The following is a 15,033-nucleotide window of genomic DNA, read 5'->3' on the forward strand; positions in this document are numbered from 1 at the left end:
GACTCAAGGGCGCCAGATTCCGATTAGAAATTGTTTTGGGGCCAGACAGAGATAATTTCCTCTCTGTCTTACAGTTTGTTGGTCCTCAACCTCTCAAAATCCCAATAATGGACATTAATCTATCCCAATCCGTGCTGATTCGTCCACTCTATCCTTGATGGCATCCATCTTTTGTACCAATGAATGAATCTCGGCCAAAGTCCCAAGCTTACGATTCATCTAGAAAATTCTGTGAGTCTGTGAATTCACAGCACGGTGCAATCCATCTCTGAGCTCCGGGATCAGGCCAGTATTCCTCAACAGCTCGTTAATTTTCCGGTAAGCCAGGTAGTCTCCAAGGCCGATCAGCAGAAAACCCGACACCAACACCACGAATATCCACACGTCTTCAGAGTCCTCCACAGACAGCTGGTCTGTCCCGGAGGGGCATCCGGGAGCCCCTTCTCCCGTTCTCATCGTTGAAAAAATCTTATCAACCACGTTGAGAGACCAACTGACGAGAATTTTAGTGAATTTCAGTTTCCAGAAAAAAAACGCAGAAGCAAACATGTTTGTTTACATGCTTCTGTTTCCTTCTTACAGACACAAAACAATATCCAGCATTTGTGGGCCACAAACCTGGAAGGAACAACACGCAGCGGCACAAACTGGACATCCAGCTCATCATGATCATGAACAGGACGTTATACGTCGCGGCCAGGTGGGTGATCATCTCTGGGATTTTCATTTTCAACCTTTGCAGTCATTAATTAAACTTTATCAGCCTCAGTGGTTGAGAATTGCCAAAGTATCCCATTTGCAGGCGCTGATGTATTGTCGCCAAGGAGTAGATATTAGATGATTAACACAACCAGAGGAATCATAAACAATCCTAAGAGCTGCATAGTGTGTTGTTGCCTCACAGCGGCTGTGGCTGTGGCCTTTCTGAGTGGAGTTAGCATGTTCTCCCCATGCGTTTGTGGGTTTTCTCCCTTTTCTCTCTTGTGTTTGGTTGTGTGTGTCCCTGTGATGGACAGGAGACATGTTCAGAAGGTCCCCTGTCTCTTACCCGATGACCACTGGAGTTAGGCACCATCTCTAAATGAAAATGAAGTAAAGATGGGCATGTTTTAGCCGCTTCGACTTATTAAAAACTTTATTAAAGACCGAGTTGACTTGTTTTTTCAACACATTTGCAGTAGTCTCTAGTATAAATGAAAACCCTATGAGTCGTTTTTGTGGGAAGAAAAGCCCTCACGCTGCTGTTTCAGAAACTAGAAGTGAGCCAGGTCAGAGGGGAGGAGAAGACGGCAGGATTTTGAGCCTCACGAGTCCACCAGTGTCTCTATTTGCTCTGCAGCGTTGATGTTTTATCTCCACAAGTAACCCAAGCCTTAAGCTTGGTTTATGCTTGATGCATTTACTTTCCGCTTGGTGATGCGGCTCGCGGATGGAACGCGCTTCACAACTTGCATCGTTTATGGTTCATGCGGCTTGTCTCTGCGGTGAGCCAATATTCTCCCAAACTGTAGGGGGCAGCATGGAGCTCTACGGCATGTATCCAACACTACACCATAGTAGAAGTAGAAATTACTGTTTACAACATGGCATTCCAGCATTTTTAAGAGCGTCCTCGTCTTTTCCGACAGTGCGAGCTATTTCTCTCCAAGAATTATTAACAACATGCTGATCACGGTGGTCTTTGAGAGCTGAATCATACAAATGTCTGTATTTATGAACCTCTGCCATACTAGTTCTTGCCAGTCCACCAGGGTTTTCCGCGTCCGACCGCTAGCGTGGTTAGAAAATTTCCTAGGTGCGCGGTGCGGAAAGTTTGGGCTGTGCGGAGACGCGGTGGAGGGGCGTGGTTGTTAAAATGACGCAATTTCGCCGCGCGGAGCCGTGCGAACCTCAAGCATGAACCAAGCTTTATCCCTCCTTTCCACCGGAGCCGTCAGCAGCACGTTACTGCAGCAGGACGTCTTGCTCGCATAAGCTGCTGCTTGGCCCTTCCCACGAGACGCGAAGCAGCAGGGGAGCAGCTGTCACCGACAGAGCACGAAGTCACGCGACATTAGCAAAATCACGCGTCAGCATAACTGACAGAGGTCCATACAGAAAAGAAATCATGTTAATAATTAGCATGAACGCACCATCTTGCCCCAAAACCGCAGATACACCACTCCATGCGTTATCCTTCTTGACGTCTTCATAAAAACTGCGACTGGGATCAAACAGGATTGGGCACTTCTCCACTTCAGTAATCAACCTTTCATCATCCATTATGGAAAAACAAAGGAGACCGCTAGCTAGGTGATAACTTTTTTTTAAAGTAAAGCAACCGGAAGGCAGTACGTTTCTTTATTCTGAAATCTCGGGAAGCTTCGCTCTGTTTCCGCGTCCGATTTTCTGTCTTTCCTTCCCGAAAAATGTCGAACTTGACCCGTTTCAGAGGCGTAGCGCGTAGGAAATAGAACCGGCGTGTAAGGGCCGCAACATGCTGCTCCTGAGACGCGGCCGACTCGCGCCGCTGACGGCTTCGGTGGAAAAGGTTCTGTTGACCACAGCGGTTCCTATCAGCAGCTATGACGTGCTGCTGCAGTAACGTGCTGCTGACGGCTCCGGTGGAAAGGAGGGGTTAAAGGAGTTCTGCTGTGTGGTGTAGCTGCTAATGCTAACAGTTAGCTTCTACTAGCCTAGACGTGCTCTGCTCTCTCCTGTGGAGACTAAATCAACAACAGCCTTCCCCGTCTCGAGACAAGATGCATCAGTTCATGAATTGACGTTATGATGTGCAATCACTGGATTTTCTAAGCCAAACGTGCCTGTGTCTATTTTCTGTCACCAGCAAATGCAAGAATTACGGGTAAAAGACTGTTTTCATGCTGAGCCTGCATGTTAAACTCAGAGTGACCGACCATGTTTCAAAAATAGGAAGTAAAATATGTTTTTTTGGTGAACTTGGCCTTTAACATTAAGGCCGTGCTTTTGTTGGAAAAACATCCATGCGAGCCACTTTAGTCAAACAGTGTTGTAGAAGTTACCTGAGACATCCGAGATGACCTTACTATGATCCCCGGAAGCCCAGGAGTGGAAAAATATCCAGATTTTGAAAAAGTAAACCTTCATAAACAACTGATTTTAATTTTTTTGATAGAATCGATTTATCGCCCAGTCCTAGGTCAAGATGGAGGAATAAACAATCCCTCAGGTTTATCTTTTGAAGCATTAGCTGCTACTTTAGCTTCCCGTAGAGCTACTTGTGTTGCAATGCTAATGCTAGCCAGCATGTAAACGGCAACAAGTAGAGAATGAGATTTCTGATGTTTATTTTTATTTAGTTTACCTCTATAACAGTGCCCCAGCTAACAACGTTTTTGTTAGCACCTCTCCTTTTGATCGCTGCTGCTGCTTTTGTGACGTTACTGTTGAGTTAAGTTAGAACATTTTTAGGAAAAGGAGGAGGATAATTCCCAACTTCAGCACCCCCAGCTTTCCACGCCAAAGACATTATTTTTTGAGGGGAAATGGAGAGCGACTAATCAAAGCTACTGCTAACTGCTGTTGTTTTCTGTTTTGAGTCTTTCATCTGCTAAAGCCTCCTTTTACCTTGTGCAGCCTCCCCAAAGACTCCAATCCTGCTTTTTAAAAGGTCCACACTCTCACAAACAGCAGCGGCAAATTTCAGACGAGTAAAACAAAAACATCAAAGTGAGTTTTTTTAAACTAGTCAACATGTAGGGTCTGAACACAACCCAGACGGTCCTAATTCACATTCTGTGTTGTCAGTAAACAGCCGCCAAGAACTAACGCTGAATTTTCCTCCATTTGTTGGCGGAAACCACGGATTGATTTTTTAAAAAGTGTCTGATTCTTTGTTTGGTTGCTTCCATTTCGTCTGTCACCTACCGTTATTGCTTTCCATTTTTCTGTCGATGCGTTTTCACCTGTGCGTCTCCTTTTGCCGTGACTCATCTTTGGAGAAAAGGGGGCTTGATTACACACGCCAGCGCGAGACACGGAGAAGATCCATATTTATTACATTTTCCTTTATTTTAGAAACATGTGCGTCTTTCTCCCTTTGTTTTGGTGAACTGGGCGGCTAAATCATAATATCAGGATTCAACAGGAGGCATGCTCAGAGGTCTGAATGTGCAGAAACACAGAAGCACCAGAAAAAGGTTTTAATAACATGAATTTTTATGTGCTGCGTTTTTCTTGGCCTGCTTTGGCTAATTGAGTGGCAGGCTTGATTGGAGACTGCTGAAAAGCCACAATAGGGGTCTTTCTTAGTTTTCCTCCCAAGCATGTCAAATTAAGCGGTGGAGGGAGGCTGCTGCTTTAAGTGGCAGAGCTCTTTAACATATCCATGGTCATTAAAAAAAAGAGGTGCGTGGAAAGTGAGAGGAAGTGGAGCGAAAAAGAGAGAGCATGTGTGTGTGTGTGTGTGTGTGTGTGTGTGTGTGTGTGTGTTTACAGAGACTTTGGTCTGCCTGTCGCCCACCTGCTCCACATGGGGTAGCCGGATCCTGAAGGGCCCGGGGAGGGAAACGAGAGGGTCTACTTAATCAGTGTGTGTGTGTGTTAGAGAGGAATGGGGTGTGTGTTGCCCAGTTTAGAATGCTGGCCAGTTGTCCAGTAGATTTAAACGTAATTCCTGGAGCCACATGTGTGCGTATTCGGTGAACACAAGTGCAGGGGAGGCTTTAGAAACCACAGTCTGCGCTCCCGTCTGCATATGTGTTTGAACGCCACCTGGCGCGCTGGGAACCCCCTCTCCGGTCATGTGTGCTCGCTTAACGCAGGCAGGAATTTTCACACATGGTCGTGGTATGTGACCCCCTGAATGAATGGGACGGCTGCAGCAGGTTAGACAGAGCCGGATGGCCGCCATCGATCCCGGCTCAGAGAGGAACGAGAGGCGTCGATTACGCGGACACACGAGTGACGACTGTGGCAGAAACGTCCGTCGGTTCTAATGGGATATCAATAAAGACGTGTAAAAGTTAAATGACAGTAGAAGGGAAACAGCAGAGACAATTACCCCTTCAGAAATCAATGTGAAAGCGAGCCAACAGCGGGGCGAGGAAACAACACGTGGTGTGGTGGGGGGAAAAAGAACAGCATCAATAGTTGCTTTTATGAAGGTTGTCCAGTTAAATGGCTTGTTTATTCTGGGGCCAGCATCACACTGCTTTGCCATCACGCCTCTAGACCAGCTCGCCTCGGTTCTCGGTGCGCAGCAGCTTGCAGATGGCCTCTGTGAACGCAGTCCAAAACCCGGCACTGTTTCAGCCTGTTTTTCAATGACTGCTCGCAGTGTATTAAATCCCTTTGGCTTCTGTTTCTGTGTTGGCAAAGTAAAGTAAAGGGAGAGGAAAAAATCACAAGATTTTTAAGCTGTGCCATGCAGACAAACAGAGAAACTGATGAAATTGTAAACGGACAAAAGTGTCCTAATCCGCTGAGAGAATGAGTCAAGTCTTTGGCAGCAGAGGCGCTCAGCAACAGATGAAGCGATTGATAATTTATCCTCCGTTTCCAGGCTTGAATGAAATGTATTTTATTTCAGAAAACTCACAGTTTCAGCTGTCGCAGCAAGTGGACGCGTACCGAGGAAAATGGCCTCCGCTGATGAGCTCATGGCTTTTCAAATATTTAAAAACTATAGTTAGCGTTCCTAGACTCAGATATATTGGATGTTGATAATGAACTTGGTTCATGACTAATTTGGTTCTTTAATATTCAGAATCTTGTTCCACAGCTCAGTTTCTGTTAGTTGTATCCAGGGAGGCGGTTCAGAGGGCCGTCTTTTCAAAAACCCTCTTTTGTTCAGTTTTATTCAGACTGATTCTGGGCTGAGGAGGATGTTGGTTTCTCATTTTTTTCTGCTATATCCGTTTTTAAGTGATTGGCAAAGTAGATATTTTTTCACATATAGAAGGAATCAAAATGCCTTTGAACAACACATTAACTCATTCACTGCCATTGATGACTAAAGTCGTCATTTTAGATCCAACCGTTCACTGCCAATGACGACTAAAGTCGTCATTGGCATTTTTTTACTGTTTGGGCATCGGAACGAGCCCCCGCGCTGAGAGAACAAACATCTCAGCCCTGAAGCCGATCTTCATCCGCATACGTCACAGATCACAGGATCAGGAAGCAGAACATCCATGTGTTTGGAGATCGTTTTGGGCCGTTCCTGTAAAAAAGGTGAGGCGCGAACCGGAAAAGCGTCTGCCGATCACAATTCGACAACGGATTATGAAAGAACGGATAACACTCGAAACACGCGGCTTCTTCCTGATGTAAGAGGTGAGTCTCTTCTTTGTTTTGGTTGTTTTGGCATCGACATCATGCTAGGGCGCAACGTTCTGTGACTCTTAAAAAAACAGTAAAAACGGTGAGAAACGCTGGCAGCGAAGGCCGTTAGTGATCAGGAAACGGCTGGCAGTGAATGAGTTAAAGTTGATTTTTTTGTGGGCCTGATTGTGATTCAAGTAATTTAAAGGGGACACGTGATGCAAAACATACCTTTCAAAACCTTCTACCTGGATCTCTACTGCCTTCATAAACACTACAAACATGAAAAAGATTTATCAACTGAATTTCTGTTTTGTGTTTAATTTTAGGAATTATGTGCTTAAAACAACAGTTTCAAAAAGTCACTGTTTGTGATGTCACAAATGTGGAAATTAGCATAAAACCACCTGTCACCTCTCCAGGCATGAAGAGCAGCAGCTCTACTCCGAGCCTCCCGTGAATATTGGAGCTTCTCAGCTTATAGCAGCCTTTCAGGGGATGGGTGGGCGTGGCTATCTCCTGCTCGTTTTCTTAAAGTGACAGTGCCCCGAAATGACTCATTCTGGAAGGTACTGGAACATGTCAAGAATAAAACTGCTGATATAAATTTATGCGGGAGGGATTTAGTGCAAAAGAATTTCACGAACATGTTTTGTATCGACCACATGAGCATTATAACTTAAGAGAAAAGTTTATCAATTCTATTTTCTGTCACGCTGATTTTATTGTTCTTGCTTTTCTTGCTAATAGAAAGCCCATGGAATTGCCTCTTTGTATGACATGTGCTACATAAATAAAGCTGCCTTGCCTATAATACATCCATTTTAATATGATTATCTTAAGATAAGGCCGAAATGAGTTTCCTCCGTAGGGTTGCCGGGCTCAGCCTTAGAGATAGGGTGAGGAGCTCGGACATTCGGGAGGGACTCGGAGTAGAACCGCTGCTCCTCCGGATCGAAAGGAGTCATTTGAGGTGGTTTGGGCATCTGGTCAGGATGCCTCCTGGACGCCTCCCTGGGGAGGTGTTTTGGGCATGTCCTGCCGGCAGGAGGCCCCCGGGTCGACCCAGGACACGTTGGAGAGGTTACATCTCCAACCTGGTCCGGGAACGCCTTGGGGTCCTGCCGGAGGAGCTGGTGGAGGTGGCCGGGGAGAGGACGGTCTGGAGCTCCCTAGTTGGGATGCTGCCCCCGCGACCCGGACCCGGATAAGCGGAGGAAGACGATGACGACGAAGGAGTCATCCAATATTTGCAATATACATACTTTGGCATGTTGTAACATTTAGTACCATGCATGTTTTTGACACATTTGTTGATCTCCAACGCATTCAGATGGTGCAACACGGACTTTAAAATTCAAAAGCTTTCATAAAGTAACTGTACAATTAACAAAAACAACATTAAAATAAATAAACCACCCACTGTAGCAAAAATGTCTGAATGACAGAGAAGCCGCTGCTGTATAAATCCTAAATTCCATCAAACAACTTCAAGTTTGTATCTCAACCTTTGATGGGAATCTTGTAAACACATCTCCATCCAAGTTGGCATTTCAGACAGATAAGCAGATGCATCTTTTTTACTGGCACAGCTTGTGCATACACAGTGAGGGGCTTCCAGTCAGCCAGGAAAAACTTTGCCCATTTTGCTGCAGACGACATGAATCTGGGCATCAGGATTGTCAGCAAACAGAAAAATTAGGTGAATTTTTCGTCTGATTTGAATTGTGGAAATGTTGCATTGATTTAAAAATTCTGTTCTGTAGAAGCTCTACGTGTTTTCTCATTTCCGATGCTCTGGTGATTTGTGCCCAGTTGCTGTTTCATGCTGCTTTCATTGCACACACCAGCTGTACATTACTCATGTTAAACCGGTCCCTGATGCATGTTTCAGTGCAGGTCAACAGACATGAAAACTTCCTCACATTTGAGTTCAGCTATTAATGTGCGTTTGCTGTCGTGTGTGTTTTAGGCGTTTGGTAGCAGAGTCACGTTTAATCAAAGCAATAAACTGTTCAGGAGAAATGGGCGCGGCAGGATTCTGATCCCAGAGGTCCATATTTCATGGGCTGGGTACACTGGGTACTGCACTAAGGGGGAATTTATCACAGTTCAAAGGAAGATTTATTATTTTGATTTCTGCAGAAAGTATCTGTAGGTGCATCAGAGTGCATGCAAGGATATGGTGTGTGTAGCTGTGACCTAGGCTGTTTCAGGTTACTAGTTTGATTGAAGTCGGTAGCTGTGCAGCAGATAAACAGATATGTTAAAGCCTGATTTATACTTCTCCGTGAGCTCCATGGAGACACACTTCTTCTCTGACACGGAGACGTGTCAGAAAGATTTTCACATGCAAACTTCAGCGCAGGCAGAGTACTGTGAAACAATTCCAGAGAGCGTAGTGCTTTTTTGTGGTGTCCTGCCACCAACACTCGTGTATCCGGTCCACGATGGTGTATTTACTAATGTGTTTACATATTTCAGAGACTTTTTAACATGGACAAATTTGTCCTTCATTCTCCTCTATCAAAGCACAAAGAGGACTCAAATGCAGAGCTCACACAGTTTAATCAGCAGAAGGGATTCCTGGCAGTACAGCACAACTGAACTAGTCCAAAACTAACTAAATACACTCTCACAAAGTGTTACTGAGAGCAGGTTCACAGTACTCAACTGAAGAAGACAAACTGGCAAAGGAAACTGTTGCAAAGACGCTTAAATGGAGAAGCCAGGACCCAGGTGCAAGACATGAGGCAGATTAGTGAGGAGCCTCATGTCGTGAAGCTGTCTGTAATGAGACAGGAAGTGAATGCACAAAATAAAACAGGAAGTACCAAAAATACAATAAAACCAGAAACAAGACTGCAAAGCACTCAACCTGCAGAATCACCCATGACATCCTCCACCTCTTCATGCGGTCACCACCCCAAAACCATGTTTCCCATCATTTCCGTACACGTTTGCTCCGTGTTTTTTACTCCTTCATTCACGGGTGAATAAAAGTTCATGTTTTCGGACTTTTTCCGAGATGCGTTCTTCAATTTGGGTCTGCCGCTAAATATCTTTTTACTTTTTAAGGGGGCAACAGCAGTGCTGGTGACTAATTTACAGGAAACGACGTCCTGACTGATCACAAGCTTGCGGTCTCCGTCACTTTCGACAGATGTTTAAAGTTTTGGGCATGTCTTCGTCAGCGTCTGTGAGCCCATCAGAGAGCCTTTGCGGCGATGCATAATGGCGTTGCATGTCTCCCATCGACATATATACTGGACAATTTGTGTCCATAGGCTCCAGTTATAAGTTTTTGTGCCAAAATGGGAGGTGGCCACCACCGCCATTTTGACCATGTCACAGGTTCCGTCAAGCCCAGACCATTCCATAAAAGGAAAAATAGGTGGAGCTGAGGGTGGCGCTGTAAGGCTGGGATCAAATGACGACACCCGTCGAACTGAAGCGATGTAGCTACAAGCTAACCCAAAGCTAACGCGGAGGTGGGAGCTAAGCTAACAGAGGTAGCTACCTAGCTACAACCGGAGTTAACTGTGCACGACACCGGAGCTTCTGAGTCAGAGATACGCCGAGCTGACCGCTGGGTAAAACCGGGTGGAACACAGAGGTCTCCGAGAGCTCCACAAGCCGGCAGCCACGCAGCAGACAGGCGCCGCTGTAGTCAGAGATGCGCCGAGCTGCCGCTGAAGGGAGGGAGACATACCAATAGTCGGAACCCAGCTCCACAACAGGTCATATTTCAACCTATTTTCAAAAATGCAGCGTTATGTTAAATGCACTGGGTTTTACCCTATTACATTTACATTTCATGGTTAAACAGTACATGCTAAAATCTAAGCTCAGCTAGTGCAAGAGCGGCAGTGACCTAAAATCCTCGACATAAATACATAAATATAATTTTACTTACCAAAAAAAAAAAAAGAAGTGGACGCTCCTGGGACACTCTATTAGTGCAATTAATACCACAGCAAGTCATTTTATCCAACAATTGCACAAATAATACCCCCCCCCCCCCCCCCCCCCCCAAAAAAAATGCACAAACGGCACAACAGCTTTCAGGCGAGGCCGAGGCTCAGGCTGAGGCCTTTTCCCGGAGCTAGCTCTGCGGTCACGTGGGTCTGATGCTCATTAATTATTCAGAATTTTAGGCTTTTAATCAACAGAAGAGTGACAAAAAAATCACCCCCCTCAGAGTTGTCATGAGTGTAAACTAGATCATTTAAACCTAAAACATGTTTTGTAACCAGGCTGTAAACATGTTTATTTCTGCTGTGAAATTGGTATTTTTAACATGGGAGTCAATGAGGATTTGCTCGCCTCTGGCTACATTTTTGTCACTTCCTGTTTTGCATCATATCCAGACCCGAATTATAAGGGCTTGGTATCTCCGCACCGACGGAGATGGAGAAATATAAATCAGGCTTTAGTCTTCATACTTTTTGAGTTGAAGCGTAAAGTTTGTTGAATTTCATTCAAAGGAAGATGATAAAAATGTCCGATATTTTTTGGCCGGTATTTGCTTTAAAATATAAAACAGGAAATTTTCTGCATCCGTTTTTACTCTTTTAATGACACAGCCTTTACATAGCATGCTCATATTATACAAAAAACTCTTCGTCTATTTGTCTTCTCACTCAAAATGTCAAAACACGACAAGTTTGAGGTAAAGTTGTTGAGATTTTTATTTTGTTTGACACAACTGGCCTAAATTAAATTGAAGTAGCTGTCATGTTTTGCAGATATAGTATTTAAAGTTTAAGATGATAACTGATAGGAGACGTGACATTAGTTACCCAATACAATTTATTTTTCTGCATATATTTCTATCAAATTATGTCGGCATCAAAAAATTAGGAGTTAGACAAAATTGGATATCGATAAAAAAAGCTGATATCAAACTTCCCTAGGCAAAACTACACATTTTCTAATCAATTGTGCAATCTTTTTGTAGTTTTTTAAAATAAAATTTATCCTTTTTAACATTTCGTCGTAAAGGTGATTTATTTTTATCACCTCTGAATAACCTCAATAACATCAGTTTGATCAGGTTAGAAGTGATGCGTGGAGAGTTTCATGAGCTGAAAATTAAATTTCAGGAATTAATCTGTACTTTTTCAAACATTTAAAAATATATAATTTGTCAAATTGTGAAACAGTTCATGCACAGTTTTGCTGTGTGTGTGTGTGTGTGTTTGAATATGTTACTGTATGCATTGCCTTGCATGCATGTCCGAGGTCTCTCCACATACGGGGCATAGTCGCCATTCTTAGGCTGCAGTCGGGCTTCGCCATGGTAACCCCAACCGCACTGTTTACACCCCTCTATGAGGCTGGGAAGCATGGGAATCAGAGAAAGAATGTGCGTGTGTGTGTGTGTGTGTGTGTGTGTGTGTGTGTGCGTGTGTAAAAGAGATAGACAAAGAATGAGAGTGATCACTGTGGGACCGAAAGCTGAAGGACCAAAATTTGTGTTTGCCATTTGCAGTCACACAGAGACGGACAGTTACGCAGAAAAATCCAGGTTACGGTTTCGCGGTCTGCTCGGACAGTCGGACACAGTGGACTCTATTCCTCCCTGTTGGGTCTTTTTGGGTCTCGCAGTGGAGACCACTAGAGTCTCCATTATTGTAGCTCCACCAAATCCGGTTTAAGCCCACTAATGACTGGGATTACATGGTTGCCTCCTCTCCCTCCACTTGCAGCACCAAGGACATCCAGCCATGTTGACACTCTGAAACAAAGATTTCAAGCCCCGCAAACTACAATCTCTTCTGTTACCTTCAATGTGAATCATAACCTTGCAAGCAGGTACAACACTGTCCTCTGAAATGTTGTAAAGCGACGTGAGCTCCAGTTTGCCTTCTCCACCAAGTTTCAAGTGGCTTTTGTTGTCGTTTCAGCCAGGTACAAGTGATACCGTACATAGCTGTACAATGTCCCTGCAAAACCAAGGTGCCTCATACCAGAACGAGATTTTATGAAAGAAATGTGAATGCAGACTTCATACTTCACACCATGCAGGTGTGTGAAGATTGCAAAACTGTGCAAAAGCAAAGAAAATCATTCTACCTAGTATCTTTGATGTTTGATCCCTATTCTGCATGTTTTAGATAGTTCCCTACTCCCAGACACTTTTTTTAATCAGTGGGTGATTAGCAGGATCTGAAGAACTTGGGGACACTGTAAGTCAGCTAAATGAACCAGGTGTGTTATAGCTCAAAAACAACTAAAGTGCGTGGAATATTGGCCTTTGAGGACCAGAGTTGGACACTTATGTGGTCCAGGTCAAGAGAGGGTGCAAAACGCTACAAAAAGAGCTACACAGAAATTATTTTTAACTCAGGATGCAAACTGGAGATACAATCCTTAAAAGGTTTACATTGAAAAATATTTTTGGGCCTCAAGAACTTTTTAGTCAAAAGGATGTCAGCTTTAAATCCTCATGGCTTGATTTCCTTTGCTTTACATCGTCCTTAAATCTTTAAATTCTCTCCTGAATAAGAAACGTATCCTTTCATGGATTTCTCTGTGAATATATGGAAAGAAAAAAGTATTCTGAAGAGCTGTATTAGAATGTGACGCTAAAGACTTTGAAATCATCACCAGACTGTGATTATGTGTTGGAAATGCAAAGGTTAGGCTTGGTTTATGCTTGACGCTTTCACTTTCCGCTTGGTGGTGCGGCTCGCGGATGGAACGCGCTTCACAACTCGCAGCGTTTATGGTTCATGCGGCTCGTCTCTGCGGTGAGCCAATATTCTCCCAAACTGTAGGGGGCAGCATGGAGCTCTACGGCATGCATCCAACACTACACCATAGTAGAAGTAAAAATTACTGTTGTTTACAACATGGCATTCCAGCATTTTTTAACAGCGTCCTCGTCTTTTCCGACAGTGCGAGCTATTTCTCTCCAAGAATTATTAACAACATGTTGATCACGGTGATCTCTGAGAGCTGAATCATACAAATGTCTGTATTTACCAACCTCTGCCATACTAGTTCTTGCCAGTCCGCCATGTTTTTCTGCGTCCGACCGTCCGCGTGGTTAGAAAATTTCCTAGGTGCACGGTGCGGAAAGTTTGGGCCGTGTGGAGGCGCGGTGGAGGGGCGTGGTTGTTAAAATGACACAATTTTGCCGCGCAGAGCCGTGCGAACCTCGCGGACGCGTCAAGCATAAACCAAGCTTTAGACAACACTCATCACGCTCTGACTGGACTTGTATAAAAGTATGCCAGTTAACTCATTTGAAGCATTAAGCTCAGTGAGTGCTCTAGAGTTGGAGTGATACAAGACATTTACTGACACAAGTGAGCGGATCCAAAAGCACAAATACAAATGATAGGACTTTTCTTCCTCTCTGGGACCCTGAGATCTACTCCTAGAGAAAATCACATCTTTTATGCCTCCATGCTTAAAACATGCCCCGGCCTCACCCCCCTAAAACAGCACCACACAAAAGGTGATGTGTAGAGAATGTGGAAACCCAATAATGAGAACCCCAACCTTCAAAACGAACAACCTGCCTCAGCTCGAGGGGTGGCTGAACCCTGGCTTGTCGCATTTCATGCCACCACATCACTGAGGGCCCCTTTCCTCGGCTCATTTAAAACTCCAGCAACTCCCTCCGAGGCCCAAAAGGTGCCTGCTGGCCCCCACCATTCACTTTATGGAGAGGATTTGAACCAGTGAAAGCCAAAACAATGTACAATGGGCCCTCGTCTACCACCCATGAACCAGCTATGTGGAGAGAGGAATATGGGGGAAGAGGGAGGGAGGGAGGGAGGAAAAGGGGGTGGATGTGCAGGGATTTACTTTGCAGAAAGTGGGGTGGCAGCCTTAAGGTGTGGGCTGCATGCTAATCGCATGCTCCTATTTTCCGCTGTCGGAGTGTGAGGTAGATTGGCAGAGACCCAGCAGATGAACCAATCTGGCCTCCAGTCACCCCAGAAGAAATTTGCAGCTATGAAAACGACATTCTTCCTCACAAAGACCCAGTGTTCCCGTGGCTGCATGTTCGACGCAGACACTTTATGCCGCTCTGCTGTACTCCGTCTCACACTCTTGCCCACGCTCAGTTGTTCTGCTGTCTTCACTTGATCACTGAGCTCATTTTTCTCTCTGCGTACCCATTCTCTCTCCATGCCTCCGTGTTTGCGCCTAGCAGAATATTTGCATACCTTCCATCCATGCTCACTCATATTTGTCACCGAGTTTTGGGAAATGTGAAGCCCGCACCAACCGCTTCACATTGACCGCCAGTGTTCTCCGCTCGTCCAGTGTCAGAGGCCTTGGCTGTGTCATTCGTGTTTTACATTTTATTGCAGGAACTGAAACTCCCAGAACTTTGTGTGTTGTGCAACAACGACGTTCTAATCGTGAACGTCAGATAAGAAAAAACGGATTTGAACAACGTCTGAATGAAAGAACACAACTGAACCCTTTAATGCCCACAGGAAAATAAAATCTGTAAAAATTGTTCATTTTTGTGATTTAAAAAAAGTTTATGAAGTATAAAGGAAGTAACAGTTTATTTATATATCAGGTAAAATCACAAAGACGTCAAAATCGAGACATGATAAAATACAAAAGCAACCCAAGAGAATAAAAAATATTTTAAAACTAATTAAAGGGACATTATGGAAGTTTGACAGCCAAAACATGTATAGAAATAATAAATGTCTTCTTCATACATTCTCCTGCAATGCCCTGGTCCTGTAGAATGAGCCCTGGCATTTTTAC

At 44.4% G+C, this 15,033-nt stretch overlaps 1 protein-coding gene across 4 annotated transcripts in view; it reads left to right on the top strand.

The window, feature by feature from the left end:
• sema6a (sema domain, transmembrane domain (TM), and cytoplasmic domain, (semaphorin) 6A) overlaps nt 1-15,033 on the top strand; it is a 199,225-nt gene that overhangs the window by 81,531 nt on the left and 102,661 nt on the right. For all 4 annotated transcript variants that reach the window (XM_054731599.2, XM_054731598.2, XM_015972936.3 and 1 more), the window contains one exon: nt 583-700. In XM_054731599.2, the coding sequence (XP_054587574.2) occupies nt 583-700 (118 nt within the window). The remainder of the gene's footprint in view (nt 1-582; nt 701-15,033) is intronic.

This window comes from Nothobranchius furzeri, chromosome 17 (assembly GCF_043380555.1).
Source record: "Nothobranchius furzeri strain GRZ-AD chromosome 17, NfurGRZ-RIMD1, whole genome shotgun sequence".
In the NCBI taxonomy this organism is placed as follows: Eukaryota; Metazoa; Chordata; class Actinopteri; order Cyprinodontiformes; family Nothobranchiidae; genus Nothobranchius; species Nothobranchius furzeri.